This window comes from Antechinus flavipes, chromosome 5, assembly GCF_016432865.1.
Source record: "Antechinus flavipes isolate AdamAnt ecotype Samford, QLD, Australia chromosome 5, AdamAnt_v2, whole genome shotgun sequence".
In the NCBI taxonomy this organism is placed as follows: domain Eukaryota; kingdom Metazoa; phylum Chordata; class Mammalia; order Dasyuromorphia; family Dasyuridae; genus Antechinus; species Antechinus flavipes.
This window is the reverse complement of record NC_067402.1, coordinates 89,772,534-89,788,148: the sequence shown is the minus strand read 5'-3', so window position 1 is coordinate 89,788,148 and position 15,615 is coordinate 89,772,534. Positions and strand designations below refer to the sequence as shown.

General features: G+C 37.3%; 1 protein-coding gene across 7 annotated transcripts in view; it reads right to left on the bottom strand.

The window, feature by feature from the left end:
* PRKAG2 (protein kinase AMP-activated non-catalytic subunit gamma 2) overlaps positions 1–15,615 on the bottom strand; it is a 425,664-nt gene that overhangs the window by 295,608 nt on the left and 114,441 nt on the right. The window contains exon 1 of one of the 7 annotated variants that reach the window (XM_052000479.1): positions 3,686–4,128. The exons of the other annotated variants lie outside the window; for them this stretch is intronic. Within the exon in view, the coding sequence (XP_051856439.1) occupies positions 3,686–3,772 (87 nt within the window). The 5' untranslated portion in view covers positions 3,773–4,128. Of the gene's footprint in view, positions 1–3,685; positions 4,129–15,615 lie in introns of those variants that run through there. 7 annotated transcript variants of the gene reach the window in all.

The window sequence follows — 15,615 nt, the reverse complement described above, 5'->3', positions numbered from 1 at the left end:
TAAAGAATTCTATGGGCCTCAGGTCATGAGGTAGGACTATGGAAGGAAAGGAGCAAGGTGAAGCTATCAATAGATATCCATCCTCAACTGTTTGAGCCCTACTAATGTAACCTTCTCTGTTAACTATAATGCAAAAATCATACATTATAATTGCATTAAAGATTTTCAAGCAAAGTGCTGTATGATTTTTAGGGCAAATAACATGAGGGATTGAGGAAAACTTCACAGAGGGGACACTCAGAAATAGACATCAAAGAATAAAAAGGAATTCAAGAGAAAAGGAGATGAAGGGAGGCCATTTTGGGCAGAAGGAGCACTAATTAACAAAGCATGGAGGCAGGAGTTGGTATAGTATGTTTTGGGGAAGAGAGAGCAAGCTTGGTAGGAGTACAGATTCCACAGATGAGCTTGGCAGGAGCACAGAATGAACCGAGGAAAATATCTGATGATGAAGCCAGAAAAGGAGGGTGGTATTACATAATGGAGGGCCCAGAAAAATAAACAGTGATAGGGACAAATTGAAGATTCTAGAGCAGAGTAACACGACCAGATCTTTACATTAAAAAACATTTTTAGGCAAAAGGTCAGCAAAATAGTTTAAAGGTGGGGAGAAATGATATCAGGAAGACCTGTTAGAAGAAAAGTAGTAAGGAAAGTTACATAACAATAATATCAACAGGAATAAAGAGGATTGATTAGAGGAAAAAGATTTAAGCTACAAGGGCCTTAAAAATCAAGTCCAATGCCCTGTTTTACAGATGGGGATGCTGGGGACAAAGTAGAGTGATTTGTGGAAGGTCATACTGGTAAGAAGACCCAAACTTAGGATTTTGTTCATAAAAATTCTTTACTATGTCATCAACCTTTTGGAGTAGAGGCCTCCATTAAGATATTCTCAACAGGCACACTGAAATTTCTTATTACTTAAAAGGATATATTCTGCTTTATGAAATAAGGTGGCAGCTAAGTGGTGTAGAAGAAAAAGAACTGGAGCTGGAATTAAAAAGATGTGAGACACTTCCTAGCTGTATGATCCTGGACAAATCAATTAACTCTGCCTCTATAAAATGAGAAAAATAATAGCACCAATCTCCCAGAGTTTTGTGAGAATCAAATTAGATATTTGTAAAGTGCTTTGCAAGCCTTAAAGTACTATATAAATTCTATCGATAATAATGACGACTGTCATTTTGGAAATAAAACAATTAGCTACTTTGGCTCACCACTAAGTCAAATGGGCTTTTCTTCTCTTATGCTTTGAAAATATATCATTTTTGCTTTGCGTTTTGAGGGTGGGGAGCACCTCAATATACAAAAATTGAATTGCATCCCAGAACATAGAAAGAACAACTTGTGTTGTCCCACCCAAAAGACTTTTTGGGAATGCTGGGATATTTCTTAAAGCTGAGGGCAACAGTAGATATACCATCACTTCTTTGAGCAGAGTTCTAAAAGCCACATAGTGGGGAGAAGCTGACCTATTTTGGGTAGAGTTGGCCTATGGCTAGAAGCTAGGAAGATGCAGGGGAGAGGCTTCTGAGGATGGGAGAAGCAGGGATGGTGGCTCCTTTGGGGTTTGCTCCCTAGTCTCCCCCACTCAGGATGTGGGGGTGTTCACAGATGTCTGCATCAGTCTAAGGTTGTGACTCATGTTGCTTCATAGCCCCCACACAGCATGCACCAGAACTGGGGAAATAAGTGGTTCTGAACGCTTGGGTGGGAGGAAACGGCTGGGAGCATGATGTGGCAGAACGATTGATAGAACTCAGTGGCTTGGTGGATAGGAGATGAGAGAAATAAAAAAGCATCAAAAGCAATCCCATCATTGCATACATCAGAGTCCTAGGCAAAGGGTGGTGTCGTGGTGCTATCAGAAACAAGAAAGTCTGAGTGACTGGGTTTAGGGTTTTGTTCCTGTTTCAGGAGCATGTGCATGTATGTGCTTCTAGCACAAGGGAGTATATGACCCAATCTGTTGATGGACTAGGAAGCATTTTTCATAATCAATAAGCTCATCTTTGTGAAGTGAAGAGAACCAGAAGAACAATTTATACCATAACAATAACATTGTAAACACAACCTTGGAAGACTTAAGAACTTTCTGATCTTCATAACAATCTCAGAAGGTAAGCTCTATTCTTACAGATATGGAAAACGAGGCAAACACAAGTTTAGTAACAGTTTTTTTGTGTGTGCATATGTATACATATATTTTTATATAATTATGGATGGATTTGAACTCAAGACTTCATACCTAGATTCTATTCACTGCTCCACTTAGCTGCCTTTATAATGGATGACTTTATAATACAACTATCTGTGTTTATGCCATGACCACAGCTACCATCACCACTTTCCATAAGACTGTAAACTCCTTGCAGGTATTTTGTCTTATTTCAATCTGGTATCTGCAAAGAGAAGGCACTAAATTTCTTTTAATGCAGTCTTTTTCATATAAGTTGCCAGCCCCAGTCCCAACTCCCTAGTCGGTTGCTAAAAGCTCAGGGCAACCAATAAAAAGAGCTGATGGGCATAGAACAAAGAAGCGAAACAACTATAAACAAGAAGTCTGTTCTTAGATGGCTCCAGGTCTTCTAATGTTGGCAACAAGAATTACTGAGTCTCAGGGTTGAAAGGGACTCTAGCACTCAACTAAAGTCAAGTGATGGGGTCTTAAGTGACCTTCTAATTGGACTTATGTGATTGAATCTCATTAATCAAGGTGTCACTGAAGTGTAGATTTTCACAAGAAAAGTTAAGTGATAGATCAAGCCCCTGCATGGAACTGGATCCATGTATTACTTATCATATATTGAAAACACAAAAGCAACCCTCATTTGTCTGAGTGTTGTTTTTCTTTGAGGTTCAGCTGTTTTTTATCTCAATGTCTTAGGTTAAAATTTCAACAGCTATTTTTCCTTTTCTGTAAATTTTTGCAACAAATCTTAACTGGATTTTTTCCTGCAACTTGAAGATGATAGTAGTAGCGTCTTCCAAGGTCATTCTCATGGCAATTATCAGCACCTATACTGGGCAGACTGTCCACCTTGAATTTGCACCCATTTTCCAAGTTATTAAATGAATTCTTAGGCTGTGCAGTCTAGATTATCCAAATAATAGCCACTTTTGAATGAAGCTACTGAAAGTATTCAATGTATTGTCAGTTGCTCAAAAGATCAATCATGAATTCAGAACCACTGTCTGTGAGCTCATCCATATGAAAACTTGACCAATTAGTACTTATTAAATTTTTAAGGTCAGGTCATGAAGTTTTTCTAGTTGCCACATAAGACTTAACATTCTCTTGTATCAATGCTTTTACAATACTCTCTCTAATCTCCTCATATCCTATTTTTGTCATTTTTCTTTTGCAAATATTATGACTTATAATGGCTAAAATGTAGTATACCTAGGATTGACAACAATATTCCATATGTATAGATATGGTACATATGGACTACTACCTCTATTGTTCTGAACATGTTTCTCTTATGAAACCTAAAAGGGCAGCCAAAAATACTAATGCTATAACACACTGTTGACTCCCATTGAGATTGCAATCCACTATAAATGTTGGATTTTTTTCATATGAACTCCTTTCATCCCTTATTGCCCCATCCCATACCTGTACACATGAAGATTTTCAACAAGGTTTGTGAGGTTGCTCAATGAACAGTCTACTTACTGAACCAATGGATTTCAGATCTTGGGTTTTTCCATGGGTCCCTGGGACAGGATCATCTAAATCAAGCCCCGTTTGAAGCCCATCCATTTCCCTCTGTTTGTAACCTTCTCCTTCTTTTTTCTTTTTCTCCTCCTCCTCTTGTACACCAGTCTGTTGTTTTTGTCTAGAGCTCCTCTTGGAAGACGGACTGGTAATTGCTTCACAAGGCTGTGTGATCTGAGCTGATAAGTTTGGGGATGACTCATACAGAGTGGGTAGTGACAGATGTACAAAGCTAGCTCTCTGGCTATGCCAGGTTGGACGAATCTAATTAAATGATTGGCTTGGATATTATTGTAGTGTTAAAAGCATTGTCCCTTGAGGAGCTGAAGGGTTCTGGGTAGAAGAAATCTAATTCTGATTGTGTTTTGGTTCACCTCACTAGGGCTTTCTCCCTCTCCATTCTCCTCCCCCCTCCAGCCAATCATCATGGTTTTCACACAAAGGATTGTTAGATTTAGCCTTTCATCATTGTACAAAGTATAAATCAGAGCTAGTATCAGACAGAATATAAGTATGTATTCAAGGAGTATTTAGAAACTCAACTACAAAAGACAGGTATATTCGGGGCACATATTAGCTATGTGAGCCTGTACAAATCATTCAAAATGAGTTCCTTCATTTGTAAAATAGGAATAATAACAGCAGTTACTTTATAAAGGATTGTTATTAAGAAGTTATAAGTAAAGTACTTTGTAAGTCTTAAAGAGCTAAATCAGTGGTGTTCATTATTAGTATTAGTATTTGTCCCTGGTGTTCCAAAATTAGAAAGCCATTTCTTTGAGTCTTGGTGGCTTAGTACTCTTTTGAAACACCCTATTAAAATGTAAAATATTTCTTTGGGTATTAACTAAAAGCTAACCAGGTTTAAGATCTACCAGAAAAGATGGTAAGGAGCACAAACCAAAAAGGAGTGACTTGAAGGAGAGGGACTCTAAAAGAAGATACCAAAGTCAGATTTACAATTTTCACAGAGTACCTCGACTTTTAACACTAACAATAATTTACAGGGGGGAAAACAAGTGCTAAATGAATCAGCAGGTGGCTCAGTGGATAAAGAGCACTGGTCAAGGAATCGGAAGACTCATCTTCCTCAGTTCAAATCTGGCTTCAGAGGTTTTCTTGCTATGTAGTCCTGGGCAAGTCACTTAATCTTGTTTGCCTCAGTTTCCTCATCTGTAAAATGAGCTGGAAAAGGAAATGGCAAACCACTCCAATATCTTTGCCAAGAAAATCCAAAACAGTGTTGTGAAGAGTTGGATATAACTGAAAAATGAGTGAATAACAACAAAACTGTTAAATAAATGCTTGTTGATTAACTGGTTAGTGTAATAAGCAACAGGAATAAAAATGTAAAAATGTCTAGGCTAGGTCAGACTATCAGCTCTGTGTTTTGTTTTTGACAGGACCACTCAGAAGTTATATGAGGGAAGATTCAATTGTTCTGCCCACTGTCAAACCACTGAAGGTTAAGAATATGTCCCCCAAACATATCTATCTCTTATAATTGAGTTTTTAAATACTCCTTGAATCTGCTTCCATTTTCAATCCATTGTCACTTCTAGAGGTAAATCACCCCACACTTGTTTTGAACTCTAATATTTCTACTTTTTGTTTGCCCTAAAAATGACTTTTTTCAGTCTGATAGCTCTGGGCACATAGTCCTAAGATTCCTAAAATTTATGGACAAATCTGTATTTACCCAATCCGTGTCATTTTTGCCTCTGAAGGATTTAATTAAATACTCATCCTCAGTTTTTCTTTTTCAAGACTAATGAAACCTAATCTTAGTCACTTCTTATACTGATGAACCTTAATTCTCAATTTCCTGCCAACTCCCTCTGTCTCATACCCAATTTCCTTGTTCATTTCAGCTGCCCTCTCTGGCCCTTTACTCTACTATACCTTTCCAAAGAATGGCAATGAGAATACCATAGACTATCATATGCTATATTTCAGCAATACAGTTTAATAGAAAAATCCCAAGTCTACAGGTCTTAAGACAAGGCTCTGACATTAAGACAGCAGGGTGACCTTAGGGTATCATTTTATAGCTGTATGCCTCAGTTTTCTCATTTACAAGTAGAAGTAGTCATCCAGTCATTCAATAAATATTAATCGAGCAACTACTAAGTGTAAGGGGAAATATAAAGATGAATGATACATACCCTGCCTTCAAAGACCTTAAGATGTACTAAAGGGATGACCTATGCAAAGGACTTTTATACTTCAGCATCATGTGATAGGTTCAGAATTAAGACGAAGCACTCTACAAAGTAGTAATAAACACATGTTGGTTATTGCTGGCTATCTATGATAGTTGGAAGGATGAAATGAGAGAAGAAATTGTATAAAAATATACTCAAATGGGAAGCACTATGCAGCCCCATGTGTTTGGATATCACTTACATGGCAAAATCGACTAATTATAATTTTACAGAGAGCCCAGAAATAAGTCAAAAAGGCCTCTGAACAACCAAAATAGTTGCCACAAAGTTCATGCATTCAAGTTCATGCAGGGAGTTGAGAGAGTGAGATTCAATTTGATAAGCATATTTATTAAGTAGTTACTAGGCACTAGGCTCTGTCCTTGGTGCTGAGAACACAAAGATAAAACCAAGCTATCCCCCCTGCTCTCAAGGAGCATTCATTTTAAGCCAGGAATGGGGAAGAACAATTCCTGCAGAGATAAGGAAAATAAATGACATATCAAATTAATATGCAACAAAATACCAAAAAGAATACTGGGCTTGGAGCAAATCAATCTATTTTAAATTTTCAACTCATCAGTCACTAGATATTTGACATTTGATACAGGCAAGTCTTCGAGCCTCAAATTTTTTTGTCAGTAAAAGGGGAATAATATAGGATATCACCACATCCTAGAAATAGCATTAGCTCTAGAACTAGAAAATTTGGGTCTGCTGCTGCATGACAATGCAAATCACTTCCCCATAACAAGCCTCAGTTTCCCACATCTGTACAATGAGCATGTTGAGCTAGAAAATCAATAATGTCTTTTCCAGCTTTGACCTATCTTACTGGGTTATTGTGGGGAAAGAGTTCTTCATACTGTTAAGTGATACAGAAATGTGAGCTATTATTATTTAGAAAACAAGAGTGGTCTTTATGGATCTTGCTTAGAGACCATTTATCCTCAACTCAGGCAATTTTGGAGAAGCTTGATTATCTGGGTCCTAATTTGGCATATTTGTGTGTGTGTGTGTGTGTGTGTGTGTGTGTGTGTGTGTGCATGTGAAACAGCAAATCGTACATAATAGATTTGCAGTTTCATGTGCAATCTTTAAAAATGTTTATTTTCCCTCAAGAATTAAAATAAGTAAATAAATAGGATTTTGAGCTTGAAGAGACCTTAGAAACCAATCTTGTTATTTTACAACCGAAGAAACTCAGGGTGAGAAAGATTAAGTGGCCAATCTAGGGTCACAAGGCCAGCAGAAGTTCAAGGCACAATTCAAACTCCAGATCTACTACACCACCTAGCAGGGCATTTAATGTTGAGCAAACAATTCTATATACTAGAGCTGCTTCTGACAATTACAAGGATCTTGAATCATCAAGGAATAAGTTAAGCTAATTTTAGCAAACTATTTTTTAAAGTACGTAATTCATTTTAGAAGAATTTACCTCAAAAATCAGGTTACAGTAATGAAGTTTCTTTGCTTACAGAGGAGAAAGATTTGGTTATCTGGAAAATTCATTTGTGTGGAACAAATGATTTAAATGAGAAGATGAAGTGGACTAGAAGATCTTTATGTCCTAAAATCCTAAAGGGATCTTAACTTGGGGTCTATAAATTTATTTTGTCTATAAACTTGTCTGTCTGTAAAATTGTCAAAATATTTTGACAACTGTATTTCAATATAATTGGTTTTATTTGTAACCCTGTGCACTTTATCTTATTCATTTAAAAAACATTATTCTGAGAAGGTGCCCAGAGACTTGACTGGATTGTAAAAGGGATCCATAAAACCAAAATGGTTTAAAATCCCTGTCTAGTTGATCCTATGAAATTATAATAATGTTGGGAAATTGAAGGACTAAGATTTTTAGAAAAAATGGAAAATACATGAGTAGGGGCCATAATGAAGGAGATCTGGTAAGTTTAAATTTTTGCTTGGCTGAGAATGAGCTAGAACAATTCCCTACCTCCTTTTCCCTAACTCCCAAACTTTAAGACTGAACAAACATAATTATAAAATGAGTCCATTTTCCTGCTTTATAAAATATAAAGAGTTCATTTAATAAACTGATTGAGATGGATACTTTGAACATGAATTTTCATTGTCTGGAACTGCAGACAGACTCAGAAGACATAAAGGATTAGGTTAAATTATTCCTGTGACTAGACCATCATCCTTTCCATGTTGTTTTTAATTTTTTTTTTAATTTTTGAAAATTTTTATTAAAGCTTTTAATTTTCAAAACATATACATAGATAATTTTCAATATTCACCTTTAAAAATTTTTGTGTTCCAAAAATTTTTATCCCTTCCCCTCCATCCCCTCCCCTAGAAAGCAAATAATCCAATATGTTAAACATGTAATTCTTATATACATATTTCCACAATTATCATGCTGCACAAGAAAAATCAAGTCAAAAGGAAAAAAATGAGAAAGAAAATAAAATGCAAGCAAACAACAAAAAGTGAAAATACTATGTTGTATTACACACACTCAGTCCCCAAAGTCCTCTCTCTGAGTATGATTTTCTTCATCAGGAGACCATTGGAATTCACTTATCACATTGATCATCGCATAATCTTGTTATTGCTGTGTATGATGATCACCTAGTTCTGCTTATTTTTCTTAGCATCAGTTCATGTCAGTCTCTCCAAGACTCTCTAAAATCATCGGGCTGGTCATTTTTTACAGAACAATAATATTCCATAACATTCATACACATTCAGCCATTCCCCAACTAATGGGCATCCACTCAGTTTCCAGTTTCTTGCCACTACAAAAAAGGGCTGCCACAAACATTTTTGCACATGTGGGTCCTTTTCCTTTTTTTAAGATCTCTTTGGGATACAGGCCCAGTAGAGACACTGCTGCGTCAAAGAGTGTGCAATTTGATAGCCTTTTGGACATTGTTCTGTATTGCTCTTCAGAATGATTGGATCACTTCACAATTCGATCAATAATGTGTTAATGTCCCAATTTTCCCAATTCCCTCCAACATTCATCATTATATTTTCCTATCATTTTTGCCAATGTGAGAGGAATATAGAGGTACCTCAGAGTTGTCTTGATTTGCATTTCTCCTATTAATAATGATTTAGAGCATTTTTTCATATGACTATAAATGATTTTGATTTCATCTGAAAACCATTTATCAACTGGGGAATGGCTTGACTTCTTATAAATTTAAGTCAATTCTCTATATATTTTAGACTCAATCCCTGAAACCAGTTTAGGATTATCACAGAATGAGAGATCTGGAGGTAGAGGGCATCTTAAAATATACCTCGTTCAAAAGTCTCTTTTTGCAGTTGAGGAAATTGAGGCTGAAAAAAGGTGAGATGTCTTGCCCAATGTTACATATGTAGCAATAGTAAGCAGAAGAGTCCTTAAGCCAGGAAAAGTTGAGTTCAAATCCTCCCTCTGGCTGCATGGCCATAACAAATCCCTTATTCTCTCTGAACCTCATGTTCCTTACCTGTAAAATGAAGGAGATTGGCTAGATGGCCATTACTATCCTTAGCTACTCTAAAGTTATATTTTTCTTGCTAGATGGCCATTAATATCCTTAACTACTCTAAAGTTATATTTTTCTTGGGACAGGTAGGAGTGCTAGGTGTAGAGGTCAAGAATACCCAATTTCAAATCTGTTCTCAGACACTTACTAGTTGTGTGATCTTGTTCAAGTCATTTAACCTGTTTACCTTGAATACAGCTAGATAGCTCAGCGGATAGAGAACTAAGTCAGGGAGACTGGAATTTAAATGTGGCCTTAGATAACTTACTAGCTGAATGATTCCAAGCAAATCATTTAACCTCTGTCTGCCTTAATCCACTGGAACAGGAAATAGCAAACCACTCCAGTATCTTTGCCAAGAAAACTCCATAGACAGTATGGTCCATGAGGTCATGAGGAGTCAGACATGATTGAACAACAAATGTTTTTCTTGTCTGTTGCCCTATGTTTCTTGAAAAAAAAGTATGATTGTACTATCTGAATTCCAGGTAACAAACAGAAACTGTATTATGATTGCATGAGAACATAATGCTTTTTCTATTTCATTTTGTGGATTTTCTGGCCACACCCAGAAAAACTGGCATTCAGAGTCCTCTTAGCCATTTCAATGTATTTTTTTAGCCAAACAGATCTAAACTGCTCCTCCTCTAAAACCGGTCAGCTGACCCAAGTTTTTCTGGTACTGACCAGTCTTTTTGGCAGTGCCTTGGGGTCATCTGGTATATCCGGGTTCTACCACAAAAAGTTCACTTCTGCTCAGCCATGAAAATATGATTTAGAAAGTGATCTAATCCCATGTGGTTTACAGGACTGGACAATTTTGGATTTATGGTTAAAAACATGTTGTTAGTTATTGGAGTTGCAAAAATGGGAAAACCCCACCAAGTTTTCTGAAATTCCTTAAAAAAAAAGAATTTCCTTGTTTAACTTATTTTTTTTAATTCAGAAAATGTTTTTCTTAGCAATTAATATTTTGAGCTAAAATTGCTGGGACTAGAAATCTTTCAGGGGGCTTAACAGAGAAGTACATCCTTTCCCCAAAATATCTCCTGAGTCATTCCATAAATTTACTTTGACTATTAAAGAACTCTTCTTTTAAAAGGCAAATTGTTCCATGGCAAGGTTAAGCCTAGTATAACTGAGATCAATCAATAAGAATCCAGTCAGGGACAGCCCTGATTGGCTTCAGGACTTAATGCATGAGAAGATAGTTGAAAGAGGCATTTCTATAACAGATATAGTTATATAACAGATAGTTATAGAGGTTTGGGACTCTTTGGAATAGCTTAGTCCATAGTGATTATGGGATCAGTTCTGTATGTTGATGAAGTCTTCTGGTTGAATGAGGAGCCAGAAGGGTTGATAAAAGTTGCTAAGAGAGAACCGAGTATATACACAAAAGGTATGAACTTACTCCTTCCCTTTGGCCCTTTTACTTCTTTTCTTTCATGGTTAATGAGGTAGTACTGCCAGGAACCACTGGGTACCTGAGGGGGAGAATAACCAGCAGATGCCCGAAGAAGCATGCAAATAATGTATCTGTGGCTATAATGCACCCATTTCTCTTGTGTTTATTCATTTTTAATCTCAGATGAATTAAAATGGAGTATCCAGTTAGCAACAGAGGGGTCAATGTGTGAATAGTCAATGTCAGAGGAAGTAGCTAGAGATGGAGATCGTTCTCCAAAGATGATGACAGCTTCAGGAATTCTGACTCCTCATGATGGAAGGAGATGCTCCTGTGAATGCTAGAAAGACATCAGCACTTGGAGTTCAACTGAAAGCTATACATAGGGGGAAATGATTCTACAATGGATAGCCAGGTCCAAGAGACAGGAGATATTGACTATGTTTTCTACAGCTGTACCTCACTGCTACTTATACTTTAAGCCAGAATCCATCCTCCCCTTGTATGTACAAAAGGAAAGTACACCCCCAGTTTGGGGAGAAAGTTTTACAATGACCATTCTAGCAATACTTTTTCAGTCAATCTAGTTTGTAAAAGCTAATAGAATTGTACTGATTGAGTGATAATGGGGAGTATATTGGATAGGGACACTCAGGAGGACGATACAAGAAACCTCTTATTCCCGGGCCCCTGGGGTGGGGAGGTTAATCCTTGGCCAATTACTCTGAGGGAAGATGCCCCAGGGACCCAAGCTTCCAGTGAGAGTGGGAATGGGAGAAATGAGGCCAGAGCAGGGATAACACATCATTTATACTTCAATAGTGAATTACTTTAATTTCATACCATCTAAGGAAGGTCTGTCATATAGAGGGAATGGGGTCTTGATTGGAGGAAATGTAATTTAAAGAACCACTTTGAGGAAGAGATAGAAACAGGTTGTGTCGGGAGGTGGTTACCAGGAAGCAGGAGAGAGGTAAAGAAAGAAAAAGACAGCAAAAAGCAAATTCTGTCTACTGCTAACATTGAAATTTCAAAATTATTTTGCATATACTGCCTCTGTACTAGGAATGCTCTCTTTATACTATACATGAATATAATCCTTATTTCAAGAAAACTACATCAGAATTTTGAGTGCACAAATCATTTACAAAAAAACTAATTTATACCACTGTCAACATGAAATACAAATCTAAGGAATTTTTAAGGCTACAGTTCAACTTGTCAGTAAGTATCCACAAAATGGTTATTGTATGTCTAAACTGTCAACATCCAGAGGGGATTACAAGCCATCCTTGACCTTGGGGAACTTATATTCTTCCTGAAAAGGCAAGAAGATCAAGGTGCACCAAAATATTAGTTCCTTGAAGGTGATGAGAACTTTAATTATTTTCTTTGTACTTACAGCAAATGACTCGTATATATAACTGTTGCTTAATAAATGTTGAATTATACAACATGAGATTCAAAGTAGCCTGATTCAAATTTCAGTTCTGCTGCTTACTGCCTATGTGATCTCAGATATACAGCCCATAGAACATGACTGATACACAGCTGGTACTTAATAAATGTTTGTTGAATTGTACAACACTGGATTCAAAGTCAGTAAGCCTGAGTTCAAATTTCTGTTTACTGCCTGTGTGCCTTGGACCAGACCATTTTCCTGATCTGGATCTCATTTTCTCATCTATTAAATGAAAGAGTTTGGTTTCAGTTCTTTCCAACTTTTAGAGCCTATGGTTCCAAAACATGAATGACAATGGATAATTCATGGTTAGATTATACAGATTAGAAAAGGTGTTCAGAGAAAGAAGAAATCAGGGGAGACTGGAGAAGTCCAGAAAGGCTGGGACATAAGGAAGGATTTAAGTTGGGCTTCAAGGGTCTGGATGGTTTGGAATGGAGGAGAGTCCTTGGCTAGAATTCCCCATATTACCAAGGGCACTATATACAGAGAATATATATGCAAAGTATATAGTGTATAGATCACACATATACTATATACATAGAAGAAAGAAAAAAAGAAGCCTGCCTTTACTAGGGCAGAAGCAGGGAGCAATGAGAGATCACTTTAAGTAGCCAGTATAGGGACAGACTGCAAAGGGCACGGAATGCCTAACTGAATACCTGGACCTTAGCTATTAAATCCTCATTGCTCCAACATATCAGAGACTCTTATTAGTTAAACATAGCAATGCCACCTGTTATTCAAGAGAAAAAAATAAGGCAATAAGTGCTTTGGGACCCAAAGGGATTCCCTAAAGAATTGCTCTACGAATAAAAAGGAGTGGTAAAGATGACTAAGGAAGCAGACAGGTCTTATAAACACCAGGAAAGGAGGAGAGGATAACCATTGAGGAGAAAAACAGAGAGAAGTCCATCCCTGATCTAGAGGTCCCCACATTCTCAACCAAACAATGAGATTTACTGGATTTGTACCGAACTTCTCAAGAGCAAGAAAGCCTTATTCTTCTAGGGTATCTCTACAAGGATATGTCTTCCCCAAGTAAAAGAAAATTTGCCTGTAATCAATCTGTTTCCAAATCTAGTCTTGTTTCTTAACCTGGGACTCTCTGGAGTCAGTTATTAATCAAGGCAATCCCTCCAACTCCCACTATGGTCAGAAGATATGGATTGTGCTATCTGGAAACACAGCATGCTATCAAATCTCAAATACTGCAATGAAAGGATTTGATTCAATTTACCAAACATTACTTGCAGGGACCACCAACTATGTCCTTGAGGACAGGAAAAAAATATTTAGTTAAATCAAATCCTTGCCCTCAAAGAGCTTACAGTCTAATGAAAGAATTACTACAACCATGAGAGAATAGACAACCATTACATACAAAAACCAGTGGTAAGTGTTTTAGACAGGAGCAGAATAAGGTACCATATAATGTCCTTGGGATAAGGTCAGTACAAGTAAGAGGGATCAGGCAAGGTCCATTTAGTGATGTCCTTGGGATAAGGTCAGTACCAGTAAGAGGGATCAGGAAGACACCATTTAGTGAAGCTACTGGGTATTGCTGAAGATTGTTTTGACAGCCCCTCACGCTATTTTAATATGGGTGTTATGTTGTTTAGTGGAACCTACACAAGTCTTGTCCTCACATACCGTGACTAATGAGCTACAGCTCTAATTACCAAGGCAGATGGAGGACTCTCTTAAAAACATGCATTAAGCAATAAAATCTTATTTCAGCTTACCTCGACTGCAAACAAATCAAACCACAAAGAAAACAAAATTCTGACTTGGTTATTTTTTTGGTTTTGTTTTTCTCCTTCAACCCCCTCCTTTCCAAGCCCTATGGCTTCCCCAAAGAAACCTAAAAAGGCATTTATGAAGATTAAAGGAATACTTATCAGTTTAAACAAATACTCAGCACTGTGACCTTTATCTGGTGAACTATGCCAGAGAACCACATAAAGAGATCAGTCAACCAGGCAATAGCAAACTTAGGTTCAAATATGAAAGAAAGATTTTACTTAATGGAAGAATAGAACTAGAATGAAATGAATGACATTCTCCTGGGTTTCTCTTCTCTTCATCAAATTATAAACCTAGAGAAGAATTTTATCAGAATATCTGCTATCAGATATCTGTACAATGAAAGACAGAAATAATGAGGGAGGAGAGCAGCTATAACTTGGATCCAGAGTACTGACATGATGTGAGATTGCTTTCTCCTGCCTGTCTGAATGCTTAGTGGTCTTCTAGGTGATGTACATCTATGCACCATTAGGTTAAGATCCCAATCCATTGCTATGATCCATCCCTTTCTGAAGAGATATTTGGGTTGAGTGCATCAGAAGAATCCTACCACTATCCTGTTCCTCTTGCCACTTAAGCTCTGCTACAACTCCCTCAACTCTTCTTTGCCTCTTTTCAATAGTTATTTGCAAAACTTCATCCAGAAGGACAAACACTTCCATACTCCTCCTATTGGGTATTTCAGAGTTCCTCGTTGTGACTCTACCAAAAGCATTCCACCACTCTTCAAAAGTCCATCTGCCCCCTTTTTTGTTCCATTTCTACACTCTTTGCCTGACAGTGCCCCCATCTCCAGTTCCTTCAAGGAGCTGCCAAGTGAAATTGCACCAATGAGGATAAACTGCCTTCTCTGCCACCCATTTTTCCAATCATGTATGGGTATGACCCAGAAGACTTTCTGCTTTATCCATATCTTTCTCCCTCTTTCTGATTATATCTCTGCTTAGAGTTCACCAATTTTTATTGGACAGGGTTACTTAATGAGTAGCTTAGGGGAATGCTATGGATGTGATATGCTTGCATTTCAACAAAGCATTTGACCTCTCTCATATTAACCCTAGAGACAAGATGGTGGGATGTGGGCTGGATCAGAGTATAATCAAGTAGATTTAGAAGCAGTTTTTTAAAAAACAAAGTTTAAACTCATTATATTGAGCTCTACTGGTCAGGCAGCCTAGGTTCAAGTCCTAGCTATTATATTCATACTACCTATGGTAAATCCCTACCCTCAGTTCCCTTATCTATAAAATTAATGATCTGGGATGGATAGGTCTGCCAAGGATCCTTCTAATTCTAACCTCCTAAATTCTATGATCACAGTGCCCATCCCACCTCCTCTACATACCCTTCTTCAAATATTCCAATGTTTTTTAGATTTCCTTTTGTCCAATTTCCTAAAGCAGTGGTGTCAAATGGAAAGGGGACTGGTAAATGATACATAAGAATCCCTACAGGACACATACTGACCTAGAAAAATCACAAATTAACATTGT